This window comes from Hirundo rustica, chromosome 20 (genome assembly GCF_015227805.2).
Source record: "Hirundo rustica isolate bHirRus1 chromosome 20, bHirRus1.pri.v3, whole genome shotgun sequence".
Taxonomy (NCBI): domain Eukaryota; kingdom Metazoa; phylum Chordata; class Aves; order Passeriformes; family Hirundinidae; genus Hirundo; species Hirundo rustica.
Window position 1 is genome coordinate 10,871,902 of NC_053469.1, and position 23,052 is coordinate 10,894,953.

General features: G+C 54.8%; 3 protein-coding genes across 6 annotated transcripts; all 3 read left to right on the forward strand.

The window, feature by feature from the left end:
• Positions 1–163: 163 nt before the first annotated feature.
• LOC120761784 (lipocalin-like) lies at positions 164–2,814 on the forward strand. 3 transcript variants are annotated; one of them, XM_040083433.2, is made up of 7 exons: positions 234–396; positions 1,314–1,453; positions 1,536–1,612; positions 1,730–1,843; positions 2,049–2,150; positions 2,362–2,387; positions 2,647–2,814. In XM_040083433.2, exons 1-6 carry the CDS (start codon positions 298–300, stop codon positions 2,385–2,387), a joined length of 558 nt encoding a protein of 185 aa, XP_039939367.1. In that variant the 5' UTR covers positions 234–297; the 3' UTR covers positions 2,647–2,814. The 3 variants fall into 3 exon arrangements, with proteins under 3 accessions (XP_039939366.1, XP_039939365.1, XP_039939367.1); XM_040083432.2 differs by having other exon boundaries at positions 164–396; positions 1,536–1,843; positions 2,362–2,431; XM_040083431.2 differs by having other exon boundaries at positions 164–396; positions 1,536–1,843.
• A 142-nt stretch (positions 2,815–2,956) lies between these two features.
• LOC120761783 (lipocalin-15-like) lies at positions 2,957–6,312 on the forward strand. Of its 2 annotated transcripts, XM_040083430.2 has the most exons (7): positions 2,957–3,812; positions 4,438–4,577; positions 4,779–4,843; positions 5,124–5,237; positions 5,698–5,799; positions 5,914–5,935; positions 6,091–6,312. In XM_040083430.2, the coding sequence occupies exons 1-7, from the start codon at positions 3,717–3,719 to the stop codon at positions 6,092–6,094; spliced, it is 543 nt and encodes a 180-aa protein (XP_039939364.1). In that variant the 5' UTR covers positions 2,957–3,716; the 3' UTR covers positions 6,095–6,312. The 2 variants fall into 2 exon arrangements, with proteins under 2 accessions (XP_039939364.1, XP_039939363.1); XM_040083429.1 differs by having other exon boundaries at positions 2,957–4,577.
• Positions 6,313–7,194: 882 nt separating this feature from the next.
• On the forward strand, positions 7,195–11,152 carry LCNL1 (lipocalin like 1). The gene is made up of 7 exons (XM_040083621.2): positions 7,195–7,504; positions 8,143–8,282; positions 8,766–8,836; positions 9,420–9,530; positions 10,054–10,155; positions 10,392–10,417; positions 10,966–11,152. The coding sequence occupies exons 1-7, from the start codon at positions 7,409–7,411 to the stop codon at positions 11,020–11,022; spliced, it is 603 nt and encodes a 200-aa protein (XP_039939555.1). The 5' UTR covers positions 7,195–7,408; the 3' UTR covers positions 11,023–11,152.
• The last annotated feature ends 11,900 nt before the right edge of the window (positions 11,153–23,052 follow it).

Consider the following 23,052-nt stretch of genomic DNA (forward strand, 5'->3'; position numbering starts at 1 on the left):
CCGGCAGCGCTGGGGGCAGGGCAGCCGCTGCGCTGGCCGCTAGCTGTTTTCACTGCAGAGCAGTTTGGCACCCTGGAGCAAGTATGTGGTATCAACAGGAGGGAAGCGTTCGCAGGATCCCCTGCTTGCCCTTTGGCTTCAGCGCTCTGTCCTGCTCCAGCTTGCATAACAGCACTGGGGGGAGGCAGGGCTGGCTCCCCGGGGGCCCCTGCAACGCCTGCCCATAAATAGGGGCTCGACAAACTCTCCGGCACTGCGACGCTCTGCCTCCAGCTCTCGGCTCGGCTCGGCTTTGCCATGCAGCCCACATTGCTCAGCATCCTGGGGCTGGCCTTGCTCGGGACGCTGCACGCCCAGGACAACATTCCTGTCCAAACTGACTTCCAGCAGGACAAGGTGACCAGGCCAACCGGCATCACCTCTGTGGAGGTTTGGGGTGTTTGGGGGGATCCTTGCCCAGAAAATGTGGGGAGGGGGTGGTGCGGGTGTGGATGAGTGGCTAGGCTCGTACTGGCGCACATGCTGCCCCCATCCTGGGGACCTCCCAACATCTGGCTTTAGTGGCTCTGGAAGGGATCCAGCATCCAGGCTCCAGCACAGATCTGAGCTGCTGCTGTGCTGTGGACTGGGTGTGGGTGCACAGGGATCTTACAGGGGAGAGAGAAATGCAGCCTCAGTGTGACAGCACAGAGATGGGCCATGGGAACCCCTCCCCAACAAAGACAGGGTCCCAGGGCCACAAAAAAATAAGAGCTGCTGTGCTGGGGTATCCCCTACACCCCTCCTTCCCTGGAAATGTCCTGGGAGACACAGCCACCCCAGGGAAGTGATGGGGATGGAGGGAGACACTTAGTGCAAGGACAGGGCTTTGAGATGTGCTGCAAGGTTGATCGCAGCACAGCTGCTCTTCAAGGCTGGCAGTTCCCCTCAGGGGCATCACACTGCTGGCTCCATAAACTGGACTGGAATGAGCCATGCTAGAGCCAGTGTCCTGACCCCTCCTCACCCTCCCAGGTGGATGGAAATGGTATCTCAGAGCCAGGCAGTTCTGCCACACTCCCTGGGCTTGGGATGAAGAGGAAGGAAACACCCAAGGGCAGTGAAGGGCATGTCATGAAACAGGAGTTTCCTTGTTCCTGAGTTTTGTGGTTGCCAAGAGCTGTAGCAGCTCCCTGCAAAATGAGGGCCCTGGGACACTGTCCTGCTTTAGGGAATGGGCTGGCAGGGGAGAGGGGTATGGCCTGCACTGGGGCTGGTGGGGGCTGAGGGGTGAGACAGGGTCTATGCCCAACTAGGGCTGATGTTGTGTGCAGCTCACAGGGAAATGGTACAGCATCGGCCTGGCCTCCAACTCTAACTGGTTCAAGGAGAAGAAGCACCTGATGAAGATGTGCACCACCATCATCTCCAGCACCGCAGAGGGGAACCTGGAAGTTACCTCCACCTACCCCAAGTATGGGGCATGGGGAGGGCATGAGTAGGGAGTGGGTACTGGGGGTGGTCACTGGTGCATCCCCCGCTGCTGTGCTCCCCAGGGGTGACCAGTGTGTGACGAGGAACAGTCTTTACATCAAGACAGAGCAGCCAGGGCGGTTCAGCTACACCAGCCCACGTGAGTGCCCAGCTTCCATGGGGCAGCCCTGGACACGCTCACAGCCCTGCTGTCCCTTCTCCTGCCTTGGGGCTGATTTAGAGCTCAGGGCTGAGCTGTGCCTCTTGTCCCCCGCAGGCTGGGGCAGCAAGCACAACATCCATGTGGTGGACACCAACTACGAGGAGTACGCTTTGGTGGCCACCCAGATCTCCAAGAGCACTGGTTCCTCCACCATGGTCCTGCTTTACAGTATGTCTGCCCCAGGATCCTCTTGCTGTCCACAGTCCTGGGATGTCTGTCTTTCCCACGGGAGAAGGGCAGGGTTAGGGTCATTTCCCAAGTTGGGGTGACCTTGGGATGATGACGGCTGTGTCAGGACCCCCTTGCTGGGCTGCCTGTGCCCCTGTGCTGGTGGGTACGGGGCGGCTGCCTCTCACCGTGCTCTTGGCTGCAGGCCGGACAAAGGAGCTGAGTCCTGAGCGCCTGGAGATGTTCACCCAGTTCTCCAGGGAGCAGGGCCTAACAGATGACGAGATCCTCATCCTGCCCAAAACGGGTGAGGCTGGGAGCACAGGGATGGTGTCGGGGAGTAGGGGGTGAGATACCACAGGGGGACTGAGAAGGAGGAGACCCTGCTGGCTTGTTCCTGCCTCTCTGTGGGGTCAGCATGGGACCAGCCATGGGGTGCCTCCATTCAGGATCCCTCAGGGGGACTGAGGTCCCACAGCTCCCAGAGGAGCTGATCTTCCTGTTTCTTTCTCCTGCAGACAAATGCATGGCAGATACTGCTTAGGTGAGTCCTGCCGTCACTGGGGCTCAGACCAGCCCTGCAGGAGGGTATGGAGATGCTTAAAGCCACGTCACCCCACAGAGCCCCCAGCCCCTCCACAACCCTTCCCCAGGCTGCTCCTCTCCTCGCTCCTACTGGGGATCCTCCACCCAGCCCTGTGGGGTGCTTACCCACTCAATGTGGGGCTGGCCAGGTCCGTGTTCCCCCTGTGTGTTACCTGGTCTCCCACAGCTCTGTCATGCTCACCCCCCATTTTTTCCAGGCGGACCCACCAGCTGCTGCCAGCCTGAGCCCTAACAGCATTGCAAGCTGGTGACCACCCTGCCCCATCTGACCCCCAGTGGCCCCCCAGCACCGCAGCAGCCTTTGCTCCCTGGCTTCACAACCCACACCTGTATCCCTGTCTCGATTAAAGCCCATAAAAAAACCAGCCCTTGCCTGCTGGGTTGTTGTGGTACAGTCCCAAACAAGGCGATGGGGAGGGGAAAGCATGGCCAGTAGGGTTGGGATTGGGGTTAGCGGTCAGGGCTGACCCCAGCTCCTTGCTGTGGAGCTGCTGGGCTGAGACCCCGTGTGCACTCACAGCCCTGCCCCATGGTGCTGCCTGGCCACTGAACATGCCCTGTCCCAGAAAGAGATCCCTGAGGCTAGCACCCACTGGGGCATCTGTTCCTCCTCTGCCCCCTGGGCACCCTGGGCTCCCCCAGCCTCCCTGCCTTGGTTTCCCTGCTGGAGAGCAGGCTGGCAGCATGGGAATGGAGCAATGGGCAATCAGGGGGTCTCCAGAAGTTTGGGGAAGGATGGACATGAAGCAGAAGGATGTCTGTCAGCTCTGGGTGTGGCTCAATCCTGGCTGTCCCCTGGGCTCCATCCCATCAGCCCAGGCCCTCTCCAGCAGTGGGATCTGATCCTGCTGCCACCAGCCTAAGAAGCCACCACCCCTTCTGAGCTGTGGCTCAGTCTGAGGTAGAACACCAGCACAACCATTCTGTGGCACTGAGGATCCTGAGGCAGGATCCGTGTGTCCCACTGCTGACAGACCCTAGACCCAATGGGAACAGCCAGCAGGGAGCCCCTCAGACTCCTCCCCGCACACACAGGAGGCATGGGGCAGCACTTGGTCCTGGCATGCTCTAGGCTGGGTCTCACACAAGGCTGCATTCATCTGGAACTGAGGGGGACAGGGCCAGCACTGTCACCTAAGTCGGGCACAGGTTATCCCTGCTCTTGTGTAACTTGTTGCATAAAGCTGGCGTGGGCAGGAGTGCTGCCAGCAGTGGGCCCTATAAAGGTGGGTACAGCCTCTCCTGCCCACATCCACTCAGGGCGAGTATGACAGCAGCACTGCCCAGCCTGGCTCTGGCCCTGCTCTGCCTGCTGCGGGCAGGGGCCCAGGTGCCCGTGCAGCCGGACTTGGACACCGAGAAGGTAACTGCACAGGGTGCTGCCTGGCACATCTTGCCTGGGCTGGAGGGGCTGGCTGGGGCAGGGGGCTTGTGCTGCACCCCCAGGCATCTTCCATCCCCGTTCCTGAGCCAACTCCAGGGCAGCTTCCAGGAAAACCTGTGCAAAACCAGGTTAGTCCTGGCTGCTGCGTCCAGTGCCAGCAGTAACCCCACTTGCAAGGACACCAACACGTGGGGCCATGATGTCCCCAAGTGTGTGGCACTTCCTCAGGGAACATGGGCCAGGTGCTGCACCTGTACTCTTAGCATGGGGCAGGACAGGGTGTTCTGCATGCAGGAAGGTGGCAGGTCCCCATGTCTGCCTGGCTGGTTTGCACAGAGGGTGGCAGGTCTGCCACCACCTGCTGGCAGGTTTCTACAGTTCCTATAGGTTTCTACAGAGGTGTCATGCTCCCCGTAGTGGAGAGCAGACCCCCACAGATGGTGGCAGGTCCCTGAAGAGGGTGACAGGTCCCCACAGACAATTGCAGGCCCACTGCAGGTTCCAGATTTTTGCACTGGGCTGTCAGATCTCCCATGGAGGAATGCAGGTCCCCCAGCAGGTCCCCACAACTTTTCCAAATTCCACTGGTGATGTCCTGTGGCAGTTTGCAGGGGTGTGGCATGTCACAGCCATCGCTTCCAACTGCTCCATCTTCCTGAAGATGAAGGATGGAATGAAATCATCCATGGCCATCATCAGCTTCATGCCAGAAGGGGACCTGGCCATGAAGTTGGTCTGGCCCCTGTAAGTGTCCATCCTGTTCACTCTGCTCCCTGTGGGCCAGGGAAGCCCTTCCCCACACAGCAGCTCCCGCACTGCTCCGGCTTGCCCAGTCCTGCCTCAGTGCATCCCCCTGAGCAGGCTGAGCTCCCCCCGTACTCACCGCCCCAGTGGCCTCCAACGCGGTGTCTAGGCACGTTTGTCCTTTTCATGTTCTTTTTCCAGGATGGACAAATGCCAAACGTTTGAGCTGCTCTTCCAGCAGAGTGAGCAGGCGGGGCACTACATGGGTATGTGTGGGCTTTGAGCCATGAGTACACTGAAACAGAGGGTGGGCATCCCCAGCCCCCATGCCTCAGGAGCAGTGGGAGGTGGGCCTGGCCCCTCTGCCTCCATGGCTCAGCGAGAGGTTGTGGGTGGGTGGCAAATTTCTGCCACCTGGCTCCTTCACCTGGAGCAGGGTTCCTTCCTCATACCTCCCTCAGGCAGATTTGAGCCCAGTGAGCTGTGGGAACCAGGAGGGCTCAGACTGTACCGTGTTACCCAGCTCGTCACCTCTCGGGCCTTTAGGAGCACAAGAGAAGAGGGATCTGCGTGTGATGGAGACAGACTACAGTTACTACGCTGTCCTGCACGAGGCCCATCACAGCGAGGGAGAGCCCAGCACGGCGCTGCAGCTCCTCAGTGCGTTGGGAGTGGGGACCTGGCTCCTGGGAAGGGGTGGGGGCACAAGTGGTTGTCTCCCCACCACTACCCAGGGCCACCACCAGCAGCACCCCATGTTTATAACCTAGGGAATTAATTTTGGGGTGGATGAAACTTTGCACTAGAGATATCTCCAGCTGGTTGTGGGTTGAACCGGAGCCCCCCGCAGCATGCAAGCCCAGCTGCAGAAACCCAGCCCTGCCAGCCACCCCACACCATCTCAAGCAAATGGGTCGCTCATCCCAAAGGACTTGTGCCCCTCTGCTGCCAGCCCAGGGCAGCGGTGGGGTGCTTAGTGTCCACCCTGCATGTTCATGGCTTCACCTTGGCCCTTCCCTGGGGTCCAGCTGCTGCCCAGCAGTACCTGGACCCCCAGTGTTGGGCTGGCTGCTGCGATTCCTTGCATTCACCAGCTCCCACTTTGGATGTGTGGCTGCAGCAAGGGAGCAGGACGTGAGCCCCCAGCTCTTGCAGAAGTTCATGGAGCTCATCTCCACCATGGGCCTGACTGAGGACATGCTGGCCATCCTGCCCAAGTCAGGTGAGTGGCCCAAGGGCACAGGGTGGCAGCTGCAGCCCCTCTGCTTGAGGACTCTGCACAGGGGCTCAGGGTGCTGCCGATTGCACGCTCACTCCTCTCTTTGCTTTCCAACAGATCAATGTACCAGGGACATCAGGTGAGTGTGGCCAGGGAAAGCTGTGACTCCCTTCCAGCATGGCCTGAGCTGAGCAGGGCCTTGCAGGCCATGGGGGATCCCCCACCTGCCTCGGGGCTCTGTCACCTTGGCTTTGCCCTGCTCTGACCAGTCATCTGCCTCTCCTGCCTCTGCAGCTGAAGGACCACGTGTCCTCCAGACCTAGTGGATGATGGGCTCTACACCCCACTCCGTGGTGCTCCTTCCCATCCTCCAGGCTCTCCCAGACCCCCTGTTCCACACTAGGATCACCCTCAACCTCCTAAATAAATAGATGCAGAAGCCGCCCCAGAGATCGGTGCTTTGTTGGCAGGAGCAGGGTGCTGCCAGGATCCCCAGGCACCCTGAGCCCAACAGTCCTGGAGCTGACCCTTCCTGTCAGGCCCCCACGGGTGTTAGGGGGCTCCCTGGATATGAGGTTTGCTGTGCCCAGCATGGGGAGGACAGGGAGCAGGGGATGGGGAAGGTGCAGGGGAGCAGCTGCTAGGGCAGGGAGGAATGAAGCCAGGGTGAACAGGGGCCGGCACAGCCCAGCTGGGTGGTCAGTAGCTCTGGGCAGATAGGGTTAAGCAGTCAGGCTGCCCAGTGCTGCCTGCAGGGACACCCCCAGGGTACACCGTTCTTCACTCAGTCCTCTCCCGTGCCACCCAGCTGGGAGTGGGTTGGCACCAGGGCTGCACATGGCAGGATGGGACTCCCATGCCTGTCTGCTACCCCCCTTGGTCCCCATCTGACTGAAGTAAGAGCCATGAGCCACAAAGGCAATCTTCATCCCCCTCCACCTCCTGCAGAGCGAAGGCAGCCTCTGCTTCCCCCTCTGCCTCCCTGACTCGGAGTCCCTGAGTGCCCAGTCAGGTGTTGGGCTGTGACCCCAGGAGCCTGGCAGAGCCAGGCCACAGGGGACATCACACTCTGGGAAGGAGGGACACACTCCCACGGCGACATGAAGCCCTTCTTCTGCCCGCCCTGTCAGGGTGCAGCCCGCTCGGCAGACCCTGCGTGCCCCAGCGCCGCTACCGCGGGTCGGGCTGTGCCAGGGAAGGGCAGGATTTGGGCAGGATCCCAGAACGGGTCACCGAGGTCCTTGGTGAGCTGGGCAGCGGCACTGCCCCGGAGCCCGTGCCGGGAAGAACCTCCCGCTCCTCCTGGCAGCCCGTTGGAAAACAATCGTTCGCTTTGTTCTTTCGCAAGCACCTACAAGAACAGGGGAAATCCCAAATTTCAGCAGTGGTGCAACAGTTCCTGTAAGCCCGTTTTGGGGCTGGCCCCCTCTGCCCCAGGGATTTGTTCACCCTGAGCTGATTCCTGCCCTTCGAAGCCAACCCCTTGCCCAAGCCAACCTCAAGAGCGTTCCCGTGGGGCTCGGCACCGCTCCAGCGGGGGCGGAGGGAGCACGGAGCTATAAATCCGGGAGCCCCAGCTGCCCATCCCACTGCTGGAGCCGGAGGAGCTGAGATGAGGACCATGGAGCTGAGCCTGGGCTTGGTCCTGCTGTGCCTGCTGCGTGTGCAGGCTGGGGACACGGCAACTGGGGAGCTGGACGAGAGCAAGGTGAGGGAAGGTGCGGGAAGGGGAGGGAAGGTGCGGGAAGGGAAGGGGAGGGAAGGTGCGGGAAGGGAAGGGAAGGGAAGGTGCGGGAAGGGAAGGGAAGGGAAGGTGCGGGAAGGTGCGGGAAGGGAAGGTGCGGGAAGGGGAGGTGCGGGAAGGGAAGGGAAGGTGCGGGAAGGGAAGGTGCGGGAAGGGAAGGTGCGGGAAGGTGCGGGAAGGTGCGGGAAGGTGCGGGAAGGTGCGGGAAGGGAAGGGAAGGGAAGGGAAGGGAAGGGAAGGTGCGGGAAGGTGCGGCAAGGGAAGGGAAGGGGAGGGGAGGGAAGGGAAGGGGAAGGGGAAGGGAAGGTGCGGGAAGGGAAGGGAAGGGAAGGGAAGGGAGTGGTCTTCAGTCACCAGCAGAGTGGGGAGGTGTAGAGAGGTGTTTTGGTGTTGGGAACAGCTGGGGTCACTACAGCCACCACTGTTTGCTGTCACACTCAGATGAGGACAGTCACCCAGCTCCTGCATAGGTGTCCCTGAGGGAATTTTGTTGGCTGGATGGGATGTGCGTGTTCCCTGGACTGAGGTTGTCCTGGCTTGGTCCCTGAGGAGGGGGCACTCTTGACTGCTCCTCTGGACTCACAGCCTGCTCTCACTGCCAGATTGCAGGGACATGGTACATCACTGCTATGGCCTCTGACTCCGAGGCCTACCTCCAAAAAAAGGACCAACTGAAGATGGCAATGGCCAACATTGAGGTCCTGGGGGATGGTGACCTGAAGGTTTCCTTTGCAATTCCCACGTAAGTCCCACATACTTTCCTCCACAAGCTTCACTCCCAACCTCCTCCCTGGACATTCACTGGTGGGTCTCCACCTCAGTGAACTCACCAAAGACCTGGACAGGGGTTGAGACAGGACCACCAGGGGCTTGGGACAGCTGTGGGCCCCCCATCTTTAAGGCAGGCTCAGGGCAACACTAGCTAGGACCAGTGGCACCACAGAGGGTGGGATGGGACCCTGTGATTACAACTTTCCCAGCAGAACCAGCCTCATCCCAGAAGCTCAGAGCATGAGAGAGGGAATGGATAATCCCCGGGTGCCAGCACTGTCCCCTGTCAGCCTGGCTACTCATTGTTCCAAGGGTGGTATCTGTCCCCTCCTGCCCTGGACACACCATCCCATCTCTGAACAGCAAGTCCCACACCTGGGATAGCGACCCTTGAACAGGGAAGGGTAAAGGGGGTCACTTCACCTCAGCTGGAGTATCCTTCACTGTTCTGCAGCCCTGAGAGATGTATGAAGTTTGAATCGATCTACAAGCCAACAGGCAGGCCGAATGAATACTGCAGCACTGGTGAGTGGGGATGCCTGGTTCTTGGGGCAGGATGGAGGCATGTCCCACCACCCCTGTCTGAAGCAGTGGCTGTTCCTGGGGACATGGCCCTCAGGACTGCCTGCCCCTCCTGTGTCCTGGGTGGAACATCCCTCTGTGTCCAGGTGCCAGCTGCACCCCAGGACCGGTGACCCAGCAGCATGGCAGGACCCCCAGTCCTTCCCTCTGGGATAAACACATTCAGACCAAGCTTAAACCCTTGAGAAAAGTGGGCTCATTCCACAAAGAGGCTGTGAGTGGATGTTCCCAGAGGATGGAGCAGGAGTGGTTTTCCACCATTCCCAGCCCAGGGATCCGTCTAACACTGGCCAACAGCCTGCACTGACCCTCCACAGCCCTTTCTGCCCTCACCTCCCCATCCCTCTGCTCTGCTGTGGTCTGTGGGCTACCCCAGGCTTTCAGAGGAGCCTTAGCAAGAGAGAAAACCAGGATGGGGAGATATCGAGGAAAGATGGGCTTGGTAGGCTTCATGCTCTTACAGCCTCTTTGCAGCGTGGTGGTTTTCAGGAGGACGTAATTAATTTTTCTGCACATCCTTTTGCAGACAGGGGCAATAAGACAGTGCAGCTGGTGGATACCGACGGCAGCTCCTACATGATTGTCTTTGCCACCAGAGAGAAGGATAAGAAGACCCTGCACATGCTGAGACTTTACAGTGAGTAGCCAGCAGTGGTGAACTACTCAGAGGTGTCAGGTGCTTCTGAGGGTCCTGCAAGGCCAGGAACCAGGCGACAGGGGTCTTCACTCCTGCCCTGGGTGAGGTGCTGGAGCGAGGCAGGGACTACCAGGTGTTTCCTGTGTGTCAGGGAAGGAGCAGTGGTTTGGGGTGGCAGGGGAGGTTGGGGCTCAGGCTCCCAGCACTGTGCTGCAAGTCCATGGCCTTGGATAAGTTGCTTGGTGAAGAGAGATGGAGAGTGGGGGTCCTGCTGCACAGGCAGAACAGAATCAGTGGGGTCAGGAACCAAGAGAGGAGTCACTATGCTGGTGTCAGGACCTCTGGCTCATCTTGTTCCCTGGATGGGGTGCCTGGCCACCACTGCTCTCCAGAACTTCCACCAGTACCTCCAGCCTTCTCCCAGGGACTGCCATCCATCCCGCCCTCAGCTGGACACACTCAGCAGCTTCCCAGGAGATGCAGGGCCAGGTGCAGCCTGGAGCTAACTCGTGTTCGTCTTTAGGCAGAAGCCAGTGGGTGAGACCCGAAATCGAGTCGCTGTTCAAGAGACTTGCCGAGAAGAAAGGCTTCACCAAAGAGACGATCTGGATGTTACCCAGGCAGGGTGAGCACTGCCCAGGGCCAATACAGGGACACAAGGGAGGGACCAGCTCAGCTCATCAGTGCCACCACATTGTGGTCTGAGCTGGCAGGAGGGAGTGCTGGCAGCCAGCGGTGCTCTGGCTGGGCACAGTGAGCCAGGAGAAACCCACAAGTTCCTTCTGAGTAGTCTATTTTGGGTGCTAAATGGGTCTGTTCAGACCACAGTGCCTGACTCAGGCTTTCTCTTTGTTTCCACAGAGGAATGCAGACTTGACAAACCGCAGGTGAGTTGCTGCAGTGCGACATGGTGTTTGCAATGTTCTCTCCTGGAAATTGACCCTCTTGGTGCCCCCAAGGCAAGGGCCACCAAGAACCTTTTGAATTCCTCTGGGGTTGAGCTGTTTGAACTGGTGCTGGAGTTTGCACACAGGTAGGACCATTCCTTTGGATGCTGCTGTACAGTGGGGACCCCCAGGTAGCAGTACCCAGGGACCCCCAGTGGGAAGTGCCTGGCGCTGAACGTGGGCATGTGAGTTGAAACCACCAGAGAAACGTCTGTGCAGCCCTTTGAGTGGTGAGGACCAGGACACTGGCTCCTGCCAAAGGCTTGTGAGTGGGTCGGTGTCTCACCGTGCAAAACATATTTGCTGTTGGCCCCCCATGGCCTGTGCTTTCCCACCACACAGCTTTAGGAGTTATTAGAAATCCATTGCTGGAGATGCCTCACCCTACAAATCTGGGGAGAACTGGAGAAGAATGCACTGATCCTAATGGATAGTTCTGCTGCTCTTCTTGCCTCACCCAGCTTCCACCTCTCCCATTTGCTTTCCAGAAAGCGCAGACTGGCTTGTGGATGCTCCTGCCAACCAGTGCGAGACCCATGCTCTGAAGCTCCAGGCTCCTGCTCCACCATCCTTCTTCCAAACTCAGTTGTCAGGACTCTGACACAGCCCCTGCTCCTTCAGCCCCTGCTCCTTCAGCCCCTGCTTTTTGCCAAATAAACAGAAACTTTCCCCAGATCTTGGTGTCTGGAGAGAACCTGGGGTACTGGGCCCTATGGTCCCTCCTGTTGTCCTCCTGGGGGCTGTAGATGGTGAACAGCCAGGAGAGATCCCAGCTGAGTTCACTCAAGAGAGGGCAGTTTCAGAACCACATGATTTTTCCCTCCTGGGTGCCTCCCAGAGGGGCAGGACCAGGCCAAGCAGAGGTGAGGCAAAGGGTGCAGTGAAGCTGGGGATCCTGTGGGCAAGAGAGGATGCATGGAGAAAGGCCACAGAGTGAGGATGGAGTTTGGAGGGCTGCACCCACCCCCATCCACCACCTTTCTTCCTCTTGCCCTGCAGTGACTGCAGCTCTCTGCTCCCTGGGATCCCCAGGAGCTCATCCAACATCTCAGGCTGAGCCAAGGCAGGGCAAGATTCAGATTTGGGACCTCTCTACCCCACTGCAAGCTGTTGTGGAACATGGCTGTCTGAATCCTCTGGAGCCAAACCTGGAGAGCTGCCTGTGGTTTCTGTCCCTGGGCACCACACAGAGAAAACCCCCACTGGAGGTGGGGTCCCAGAGCACAGATGCTGACAGCTGAGAGTTCAGTGGTTTTGGGTGTGAGTCCGATCCATGCAGAGCATGTGGTGGGTCCCCATGCAGCCCTCCATAGTCCCTCAACCCTTCCCTGCATCTGTCTCTGCTGCTCACCCAAAGCTCCTTTATCGCCCCCAGCAATTCTGGCCAGATATCATATATCTGATAAAAAGGGACTTTTCTTCCCTGAATGTTCCTAAGGGCTTCCCAGGTTTAGGAATGGTGGCATCCTGCAGCAAGGAGCTTCGGTCTCCTCTGCTCTCCCTTTTGCTTGTCATGGTGGTTCCATCTTCAGCTGCTCAGCCAGTGGCCATGGGAACACAGCAGGGCTGGCAGGGACCAGGCTGGTGCATGGGGATCAGCCCAGACACCAGGGCCCCAAACACTGATGGAGAGAGTAGAGGGGTGTTGGGGAAAAGGAAGTGCTGGAACAGCCTTTGGTGGCTGAGGAACAGTTTGAGATGGGCAGCTGATGGCTGCTGGTGATCCAAGATCATCCCCTGCATTCATGCTCCTTATGCTGTTCAAGATCTTAAATCTTTGACAAGCTTCCTTGTCCTTCCAGCTTCCCCCCTCACCCTTCTCTCTCCTTCCTCTGTTCAGGCCATGTCCCTGCTGGGGCTGTGTGGCCAGACCTGGACCTTCACCTCCCTGAAGAGATGGGGGTACAACTGAGATTTACATGGAGCCTTGTCCTGTTCTCCGATCTTCTCCTAATATCTCATGCTGCCCCCTCTGGCACCTGCTGCACATGGATAAGATGTTTTACCAGATATCTGTCAGTCAGTGACCTCCCTGGGTGACTTTGTTTCCTTTCTCTCTCAGCCACTCTTTATACTGTGTGCGTGACCAAGCACTGGGACAGGCTGCCCAGAGAGGCTGTGGAATCACGTCTGGAGGAACTCAGAACCTGTCTGGACACGATCCTGACTGCTCTGGGGGACTCTGTTTGAGAAAGGAGGTTGGACTGGATGATCTTCCAGCCTGACTGATTCTGTGATTTACCTCAGTGATATCTTCTTCCCTAGCCTATGCCAGCTTGTCCCCTGTGAGCTTTGATAGGGTCTTTCCAGCTGGCCAGGGGATGTCCAACACCCATGTCTTGTTGACTCCTCCAGAGAGGTGTATTTCTGAGGTGTGATTTTCCTGTGCAAAAGTCGGATTCCGTCTGCCCCCTGTCAAGGTTTTCCAAGACATCACCCAAATCTGACATTTATTGTGGCTTTTGTGACTATCTCCCACACTGTGAGAGGACCTACTCATCTGCTGTCCCTCTGGCCACCTCTGCAGAGCCTGGCACATTCTCTTCTTCTCATCATCTGGTAAAAACTAGAAGGCACCAAAGGGAGTGTAGGTGGCAGATGAGATGCCGTAGTGATGTTGGAGTTATTTTGTCTGGAAGTGTCAACTCCTCTGCCTTATTACTCACTTGGAAAGAACTTTTGAAGCATTTGCAGAGGAGACTGTCCATTCTGAGGATTCACCAAAGCTCCTTATTGGCCAAGGTGGATACAGGTTTTCTTCACTCTTTTATCAGCTTATTTTCTTTGTATTTAACCAGCTACTTTCAAATATTTTCTCGTGTTAAATTCCTGCTGCCAGAGCCTTTGAATAAAGTGCAGCTGTCATTTCTCAAAGCAGAAGAGCAAGGCACCAGATGCTGGTGTCTTTGTTGTTCGTCTTACGTTGTTGCCTTCACTTGTCTTCAATAAGTTAAAGAATATTTATGCTATTTCTAATCAAATTCTTTAAACCGATGCAATCGCGCCAGGTTCCATTTAGGCTTCCCAATGTCATTTAGGGCTTGTATTTGCTAATATCAGCTTAAGCACTCAGAGGGAAGCTAAGCCGGTCTTTCCAGAAAATCTCTGTGCCATATGATTAACTGTGACAGTTAATCCTCTTGACTTTTCATTTTTCCTCTTTTTAAAAATAAAATGTGACTGTATGGGATCATCTCAGGTTGTAAGAGTAGCACCAGCTGGCACCAGGTTACATTTTAATTTCAGCCTCTGAGCCAGGTCCCACTTGCTGCTTGAGACCTGCGAGTTCTTGGCCATCCCAAAAACCCCTGAGTGCACGGGTGCCCAACCAACCTGCCTGGAGCAGTTGTATGTGTATGGCAGAGGCTTCCTGGACGTCCCTTTGCATGTGAATGAGTGCAGCACCGGTCACCAGCTGGTGGTGTGGTCACCGCAGCAGGGGTCACTGAGGACATGCAGACGTTGGTAGCAGGTTTGTCCATCTGCCTTGGATGGAGCAGAGTGAGACCACAGGGTTCCCCAAGTGATGCTGGGGTCTGGTGGGTGTGAGCCCAGAACAGCCTTTCCTCTTTTGAAAGACATCCAGGGGTCTATCGAAATCACACCAGTGTCCCAAACCACTGAAGCTGCCAGACACACCTGTTGTGAAGAGGGGTGCAGGAGAGAAGCAGCAGCCCCATGCTGGGGTCTCTGCCCTGCTCTGTTCCTTGCCCCTCTTCCACAGCCAGCAATCAGGGCTACACTCGCAGCCCGTGGCATGTCTGTCTCTGGAGCCACCAGAGAGTGGCTCTGCTGTACAGGGTGGAAGCTTCTGGCAGCTTCTCACAGAAGCCACCTCTATATTCTCCCCGCTACCAAAGCCTGGCCATGCCAACCCAATACACTGGAGCATGTCTCAAAGCCCACAGCCTCAGAGGTGACCTGCCAGCAGCATGGCAGGAGCTCTGTCCCTGCCACAAACACAGCACTGCTCACCTGCAGACGTGTCCCTCACCTTCCTGTGCCGCAGGGTTGTTCCCAGCAGTGTCCCTGGGATGCAGCTCTTCAGGCACAGCGAGGCCGTGGAGCTGGCCTATGCTTCACTTGAGCCTGTCTCAAGTTCTCTTGACTCATTAGATCTGATTGCAAATCAAATGCAATTTAATCAGCAGAAAGGCAAACAGCCCTTGCCAATGACTGGCTGATCATTCCCTAATAACTATCAGATCAGTAGATGTAATTGCAAAGCCCTACAGTTAACAGAGAATGAAATGAAGATGCTATTTGCACAGCACCTCTGACATTTTCCCCTGCCCTGGCTCATGGGATGGGGGGGTTTGCTGTGGGGTGACACATGGTCTGCTGTGCCTCATCCCTCTGCACCCTCCAACCCCCAGTAAGGCAACTGGTGCCAGAGAGCCAAACTTGGTTTTCTGGTAGCCCAGACTGCGGTGCTGTCCTGAGGATACCAACTCTTTGTCATGGAGAGGTCACAGGGTGCAGGAAGGGAGCTGGGGTGGGTGGTCTCCCCAGGGGGCTTGTGGGCTACCTTTACAGTGGACCAGCCATGTAGTTTTCCATCTCTGCTTCATCAAATCAACTCAAAGGCTCAGTGAACATGGAACTGTAGTTAGAACAGGTTTATTCTAGGTAAAGGGAAAAGTTTTCGGTGATGACAAATGGATTTAGGAACCCAAACATCTCCTGTATTTTCCCCATGAAGTGAGCGCTTTGGGTCTCAGATCTCCTGGGAAGGCACCATGTGAGACTCCAGAGATCGCCAAGTGCCACTGGCCATGGGATCTGGTGGCTGTGAGCCCAGAAGAGCCTTTTCCTTTCAATATACACCCAGGAGTATATTGAAACCACACAAATATCCTAAATCCTGTCCAAACCCTGGTACATTGGCTCTAAGGAGCAGATTCCTGGGTCACAGTAATTTTTGGCACTGGGTTTCAGCTGCCAGCTCTTGTAGGCTTGCCCCTCCAGGGTGGCCCTCAGCAGCATGCCCAAGCAAAGGGCTCTCCTCCGTGATGCAGCCATCTCCCCGCTGGGATTCGCTTCTCCAGGCTGACCATGTTGCACCATATCTTCTCCAATGGACTCTCTACTTATCAGGCATCATGACAGCCCAGCTCGGCTTCCTCCTCAAGTGGGCTCCCTGTGCAGCACTGAGAAAGTTCTCACTAACACAACACAGTATCACTATTTCCCCCAAAAGACTGGGACCCTTTGTCCCCGTGGCCAGTTTGGCATCCTGTGCCATACCGGTGGCTCAAGGTTCCCCTGTGCTGACCAGACCACTGGCTCTCCAGTCAAGGATCATGCAGACAGGCAGACTACCCTGCAGTCCCAGAGCTCCTGTGCCCACCAAGTTTTCTTTCTTTCCTCTGAAGCCTTGCAAATGTCTGGGGTCAGATTCCTCTTCTCCTGCATCACAAAAACACTTCGCACTCTCACTGCTGGAGACACAGGGTTCATTCTTCCTGAAACCGGTGCAGCCACATTCCCCTCTGCATCCAGGTGCAGCCACATTTCCCTCCCTCAGGAAATTTCTGAAGACCCTCCTCCCTCCCTGATGCTGCTGTCCCAGTGCCCTCATGTTGGCACTGGCCATAAATTGTCATTGTCCTCTTGGAACTTTGGGAGCCGGAGATGTCTGACCTCCAGGGCGCTGTCCTGAGGACACAGCAGGACTGCCTGTCCCCAGCTGCATGGCTGAAGGGCTAATACTTACCCCATGTAACTCTGCACGTTGTTCTCACAGGCTCTCTGCACTTCATCTTCCAGAACAGGTCCTTTTCTTTCCTTGCAGACATTCCACTATTTCCAGAGTCCCTTCTTGGTGCCTGTATGTTGCTTGTTTGTAGGAGAGAAGCTCTGTTTCACCAGTCTCTCCCTTGTGCTTAGAAAGGATTTATTTTTTTTTTTTTTGGTGCCTTTTCTTTCTCTTTTCTGTTTGAATGCTCAATTTCCCAAACCTGCCCTGCTGCAGGAATCAGCTCGCCTCACTTCTCTTGATTTGTGCTTGTTCTCAGCAACAGCCACCAGTCTGCCCCTATTGATCTTCCTATTTATGCCAAATGGCACTGACTCATGCTTATTGGAGCTGAAGTTATTTTCCCAAATAGCTCTTCTAAAAACAACCAAAAGGAACAGGTACAAGAAAAACACCCCAAAAACTCCATCAGCTCACTTTATGCTGGTTAAGTTGCCTGCATTTCCAAGGATAACTAGAACGACGGTTGCAGACACATGATTATAGCATGTCTGCCTCTCCAAAGAGTTATTCTTCCTGAAAGGATTTCTCCTGCAGATTTGTCCTCGCCCCAAGCCGGCTGAGAGATCTGTGATGGGCTCCCAACATCACTTAGGCAGAAATTCCATTCCTTCCTTACAAAGGCAGTTTAGGTCTAGGAAAATCTTTTGATGGTGTCTCAGTGTCTTGTGCTGGCCTCTCTGCTCATCTCACACTCCTCTCCCTCCCCCTGAGTCCTCCATCGACTCTGGGAACATCTGCTCCCGTGGGCAGCTCCATGTACCAGTCTGAGTTTCTCTACAGCAGCATTGCACAAGGAGAAGCATTGCTTGTGATCTTTCCCATGAGCTGGATGTGAAGACACCAGGCCACACTGCTCTCCCAGCTTCTCTTATCCCTCAGGTTCTTTCCATCCCTCTGTGGCTGCACACTTGTTTACCAGTTCCTACTCCTCATCACAACCCAAAACAGCATGTTGAGTACATGCCTGTCCTTCATTCTCCATTCCTTTCCTGCTTCCAAGCCTGGCATCACATCCCTGAAGGCGTCTCCCATCCCACTGTCATGCCTCCTTGCATTGAGGAGTGTGTCCATGAATGCCGTGGCATCCATGCTCAGGCACCCCAGCCTTGGGCTGGCTGCTCACGCCCCCCCACCCAAGTGCTGGGCACCAGGACAAACCCACAGCCCACCACTGCATTGTAAAGCACATCCCCAGCATGGCAGGGTTGCCCTGTTCCCTCTTGGAGGGCCCTTGCAATGTTGTTTGAGGGTGCTCAGTCCTCTCAGCCTGGCACCCACCTTCTCTTTGCTCCTGGCAGATGTTCCCACCCTTCTCTCTGGAAGGACCTGACGGCAACTCTGTCAGTACCAGTAGGTTCTTAGACTTGTGTGAATCACTGATCATCTCCTGGCCTGCTCCTCCTGCAAATTCAGTAGCTTTAGTTTCACACTCAAAATCTTCTGTATCTCATCTTCATTTATCCTTAGGTTCCAGTTTCTCAAAGTCTTTCCTGCAGTCCGGTGTCTCTGCTTTCCCTCACCACTCTCAAGCCTGATGGAGCTACAGACACCTTTGGATGCCATTCTGGTCCTCCAGACTCTCACAGACTCTCAGAGGTGCCTGCCTTATGTTGTTTTCTCGGTGTGAACATGAGGCTGACATCCCCAGTGCAGTATTGGCCCGCAGGCGCTTTGTCTATAAATTTTAAAGTGTTTTTTTTGTTTGTGTGGGGTTTTTTGGTTTTTTGGGTTTGTTTTTTTTTTTTTTTTTTACATCTGCTTCCGCAATCTGTGATGGACACCTTTCTGTATCTTTACTAAAGGTGTAAACACAATTTGTTCCCACGAAGAGCAGCAGATGTTCAGGTAGGGTCTGACCTGTTGCGTTTTGCACGATCTTTAGACCAATCAGGTTGCAGGCCAGGAAACCTGGAAGGAAAGGAGCTACTGTGTCTGCTCTCTGATCTTCTACTGCTGTGTCTGCTCTTGTTTAACAGTCCCTGGGACCATCAGGAGAGCCCTGTGCATGTCCAGAATACAGTCCTGCCATGTTCTCAGATGTTAGAGGTGTCCCTGAGGAAGCAGCTGAGTGACCTGAAAGACACCGAGTGACCTCCACCCTCCCGGCAGCAGGGGCAGGTCTCTCAGTGACCTGACCCAGGGGAAGAGCCTGGGGGTACTGGTCAGGCAGTACGGGTGGGGGCACAGCTGGCAGCTTCTCTCTCCTGCTCACCAGCACATTCAGACCTCTTACTGCCTGGGGTGACCCTGGGTCCCTAATTCACAGCATCCTCTTCCTCTGTGACAGAAAGCCTCCCACTACTGGCTTCAGAGAGCCCGGCTCTGCAGGTACAGCCCTCGATGGATGAGGTGGGTCTCATCCCATCCCTAAAGCTGGGGATCAGTGTGGAGCACTGCACAGCTCCTCATCCTCTCGGGGGGTGGGCAGAAGGATAGCATGTAGCATCCTATGGGATAGACGAGGAGGGGATTCTTTAACACTGCTAGTTGTCTGGCCACAGGAGTTCTCCCAATAAGCAATTCTGGGAACTCTTTCCGTAAGAAATAAATACTGCCCAGGTGGATGACCTGTGCTGGCTGTCCACACATTGCCTTGGCATGCCGATGCCCTTGGTAACCCTTTTTCCTTTAATCATTTATCTACATGAGGGCTTTGTCAGGCTCCCTGGAAAGAGCTTTTATTCCCAAGCAGAGCCCTTTCTGAGGCAAGCACAGCAGTAATACTTAGCTGTTTGAACTCCTGGTAAGTGCTGGATAATCTTGTCTGGGCTCAACATGCAGACACTGCTGAGCCAGATGTCTTTCCCTTAATGCAATAAAATACGTATAAATAGGAAAACCATTGTCAGTGGTCTGATCTTTATAGTTTCTGGAGCCGAAAGTTAATCCTGGGAACAGGAAGCTGCTTCCACATGTGAAATGGCAATGAGGCACTAGTGCAGGTGGGAGAGCAGATGGATTTGGCTCATGATGTGCCTTCAGGAAGGGTTCAAGGACTCTCAGCACATGGATCTATGAGAGTGGTACCTGGTGGTTGTAAATAAAGAGGTGGAGTGGATGTTTTGCTCAGTATGTACAGGGAGATTCAGACAGATACAGTGAAATGTGTCCTCCTCAGACCTCAGCCCAAGGGAGACTACTTTACAAGCAAAACTCTGTAAGAATCCTACTGAGGAAAAATTATGGAAACTAGTGTCCTATGATTGATGAAGTCAAGACTTCCCAGTGGGAACCCAACATGATTTATCCCACTCAGGTTAGGCTGCACTGTGTCCTCTCAGAAGACATGGACGAGGCAGGGTGTCTTGGATTATGTAACCTAAAAATGTGTTTTCTATTTCATCTGTTGAAAACTGGTTTTTGGGAGATGTTTTATCCTTCTCTTGTAACTCCAGGGGGGAGGGGGGCAGATGCCTTCTGATAATGGCCCAGCCATTAAACCCAGGTGGGGCAGTGCTTCTTATCTCTTTCACCACCTCTCCATCCTCCAGGGGGACATCTTCTGATAATGGTCCATTAGGGCCCACCAGTGACATGACACATTCCATCATCCCATTGGGAGATGCTCCACATGGTGGGGGAGGAGCCAACTGTTCCTAGCTAGATAAAAACTGGGACTGAAGGACACAAGGTATCCTGTTTTCCCACTGGATTCCTGGAGGAAGACTGGAACCATCTTGTCGCCACTGGACTTTCTACAGGACCATCTCTACTCCACAGGACCGCATCTGTTACTCCAGGAGGATTTATATGGACTGCTTCCAACACCCTGACCAACAGGGTGCCAGGTCATATCCCTGTCTCTGTCAGAGTATTCCAGTATTTTTGTTTGATACCTTGCTTGTTTTTTGGTTTTTTGTTTGTTTGGTTGGTTGGTTGGTTTTTTGTGTGGTGGTTTGTTTTTTTTTAACTACTAGACTTGTTTGGTTGGTTGTTTTTGTTTTTTTTTTTAATATTCCTAGTAAAGAACTGTTATTCCTATTCTCATATCTTTGCCTGAAAGCCCCTAATTGCAAAATTATAATAATTGGATGGAAGGGGGGGTTACATTCTCCATTCCAAGGGAGGCTCTAGCTTTCCCTGGCAGACAACAGTCTTTCAAAACCAAGACACAGGGCTAGGTGGGGAACCCAGATTTTAAGACACCTACAAAATCAGCAGCTCCTTTGGAAATAAAATGTGATTTTCCCATCCCTTTTTACCCACTGTTCCCAGGGAAGGGGTGAGCCAGAGCAATCTGCCACCCCTTGCTCTCCTACTGTCAGAGAAACCTGAGAGTTCATGGCTGCTCCTGCCAAGTGTAGCTGCTTTAGTATTGGTCTGGGAGTGCACCTCTGGAGCTTTTGCACAGAGAGTGAGGATGGAGAATCCTTGTGGCAGGGAAGGGCTGGGTACAGTGAGTTCCAACTGTGTCTGTGCTTAGTTTTCATCAACTCAAGACACTGATAGATGAGACCACACCCCAATATGGACCAGGGGAGCCTGCTGAAGGGATCAGCAGTGTCACCAGGGATAAAAGAATCATGAATTTGTGTTCTCAGAGTTCAGGGGAGACCCCTGCTTCCTCCAGAGAAGCCAGGGTGCATGCAACTCCAGAGGTACACAAGACAACCCATCAAGGTGCAGGAGGAAAGTACATTTGGTGCAAGTATACTTTGATATTACATATTTGGTGCAAATATATACAAATCAATAAACAAAATAAAATAATATTTTTAAGTGAGTGTTTATTAAATCTTTAGTTTGTTCTTTTTAAAATGTCTATTCATGTGTATGTTTTAAAATCTACAAGTATATAACTTATGAATAAAGGGAAACATCCCTGCCAGAGGGCTGGAAGTGCCTACAGTCAGGGTAGAGGCACAGGTGGTTTCCTAAGATTTCATCCAGCGAGATCTTGCAGGCCCTCAGGGTGGTGACCATGGCTCTAGTGAGTTCCTCTCTGCGTCTCCCAGGAGATCAGGTCCCACCTTGCTGCCAGCCATGTTTATTCCTAATTGATTGGCACTAGAAGATCCAACTCAGCCCCACTGGGATCAGGGCTCCCATGGCCCACTCCATCTCCCCATCCACCACTTGCTCCCAGATGAAGAAATAGTGCCCCTGCCCCGTGGCTGAGTGTGGTGCTGGGGAGTGCGGAGGTCCCCATAGAGGTGCTGTTTCCAGTAAGTGGTTTTTATCTCAACCCATGTTTTTGTGCCTCCAGTTCTCAACTCCATTCCCAGAGCAGGAGGTGCTCATTCCCAGGTGGTGGGAGGGAGTGAGCAGCATCTGGTTTGGGAGAGTCTTGGGCAGAGGGCATTAAACTGGAGAGTGCTATTCCTAAACCATGACAGCAGCTTTTTCTTGGGGAAGTAAAATCCCACACAGGATTTTTTTTTTTTTTTTTTTTTTTTTTTTTTTTTTTTTTTTTTTTACAGTCCCGTTCACAGAAGCAATGGCCAAGGAAATTAAGGAATAAAGAAAATTTGAGAGGTAACTATTCCACTGGGAGCAGATGACATGGCTGGCCCCATGCCATGCTGTCATCTGCTTCTCCCTGGCACCTTTCTGCTCAGCCATTGGTGGCAGGGGAAGCCGTGGTGAGGTGGCAATCCCTTCCAGACCCAGGCCTGACGACCCTGACCCAGAGCCAGGCCTCACACCACACCATGGCAGCTCGCTCTCAGCATTCCTTGGACAGGCTCAGAGTGGCTGACAGCCTGCCAGGACACCACTGATGCTCTAACAGGGCTCCCACTGCGAGCTTGTTGGCTGGGGCTAAGCTGAGCCATGCAGCATGGCACAGCCATGGGAATCCCTTCTCTGGGAATCAGGCAGCACATGCTGGCCAGCAGGATCCCAGACAGCAAATCCCATACAGCATCGTGTCATTTGTGTTTGTGCCAAGGCCTCAGGTCTGTGCCCAGAGCATGGGGCCAGAGATTGGATGCCAGGAATTTGCAGACCACCCCCTGATTCCATCGGGGAAAACCTTGAGTGGCCTGGGAGCTCTACAGCACGCGGGGACAACCTAGCATCCCTGCTGGACATGGCTGTTGGTGTGACTGGGGCGTCCATGTGGCATCTTGGGGGCTTGTGGCTGTCAAGGCACATCTCCACCAAGCACACACTGTCCTGCAGCCATATTGGACATTTGTACTCTGAAGGGGACATAGGTGTTGGAAAGCAAGCCCGGGAGATACGAGACTAATTCAGGATACGGAAAGAGGTTTTGCAAGGGAATGACCCAGGGACGTGGCTCTGACTGGGAAGGGAAGGGGTGGTTTGGCAGTGCGTGGCTCTATCCAAAGCCAATGGCTGCAGACGGGGTCAGACAAACTCAGCACTCAAAGCCAGGCACCACAGCTGCAGAGCAGGCAGGGATGAGACACCTCCAGCCATCAGCCTGAACATTACCCACAGGTGAGATCCCCCCGCTCCTCACTCCCAGCGTATGCCATTCACGTGGGACTGGGGGAATAACCATATCCCAATACAGCATTACAGATTGCATTGGGTTGGAAGGGACCTTTCAAAGTCATACAGTCCAACCCCCCTGCCATGGGCAGAGACACCTGCCACTTGCTCAGAGCCCTGTCCAACCTGGCTTTGAACGTTTCCAGGGATGGGGCAGCCACAACTTCTGTGGGCAACCTGTGCCAGCCCCCTTCCACTCTCAAAGGGAAGAATTTCTTCCCAATATCTCATCTAACCTTGTCTCTGGCAGTGGGAAGCCATCACCCCTTGTCCTATCACTCCAGGCCCCTAATGAAAGTCCCTCTCCAGCTCTCTGGAGCCCCCTTAGGCACCGCAACACGCTCTGGGGTGCAGG

Coding starts and splice junctions, on each gene's coding strand:
- LOC120761784 (XM_040083432.2), top strand. CDS start 298: ATGCAGCCCACATTGCTCAGCATCCTGGGGCTGGCCTTGCTCGGGACG. Junction 1,454..1,535: donor GTTACCTCCACCTACCCCAA/GTATGGGGCATG, acceptor TGTGCTCCCCAG/GGGTGACCAGTGTGTGACGA. Junction 2,151..2,361: donor CCTCATCCTGCCCAAAACGG/GTGAGGCTGGGA, acceptor TTTCTCCTGCAG/ACAAATGCATGGCAGATACT.
- LOC120761783 (XM_040083429.1), top strand. CDS start 4,030: ATGATGTCCCCAAGTGTGTGGCACTTCCTCAGGGAACATGGGCCAGGT. Junction 4,578..4,778: donor ATGAAGTTGGTCTGGCCCCT/GTAAGTGTCCAT, acceptor TTCTTTTTCCAG/GATGGACAAATGCCAAACGT. Junction 5,238..5,697: donor CACGGCGCTGCAGCTCCTCA/GTGCGTTGGGAG, acceptor GTGTGGCTGCAG/CAAGGGAGCAGGACGTGAGC.
- LCNL1 (XM_040083621.2), top strand. CDS start 7,409: ATGAGGACCATGGAGCTGAGCCTGGGCTTGGTCCTGCTGTGCCTGCTG. Junction 8,837..9,419: donor GAATGAATACTGCAGCACTG/GTGAGTGGGGAT, acceptor ATCCTTTTGCAG/ACAGGGGCAATAAGACAGTG. Junction 10,156..10,391: donor CTGGATGTTACCCAGGCAGG/GTGAGCACTGCC, acceptor TTGTTTCCACAG/AGGAATGCAGACTTGACAAA.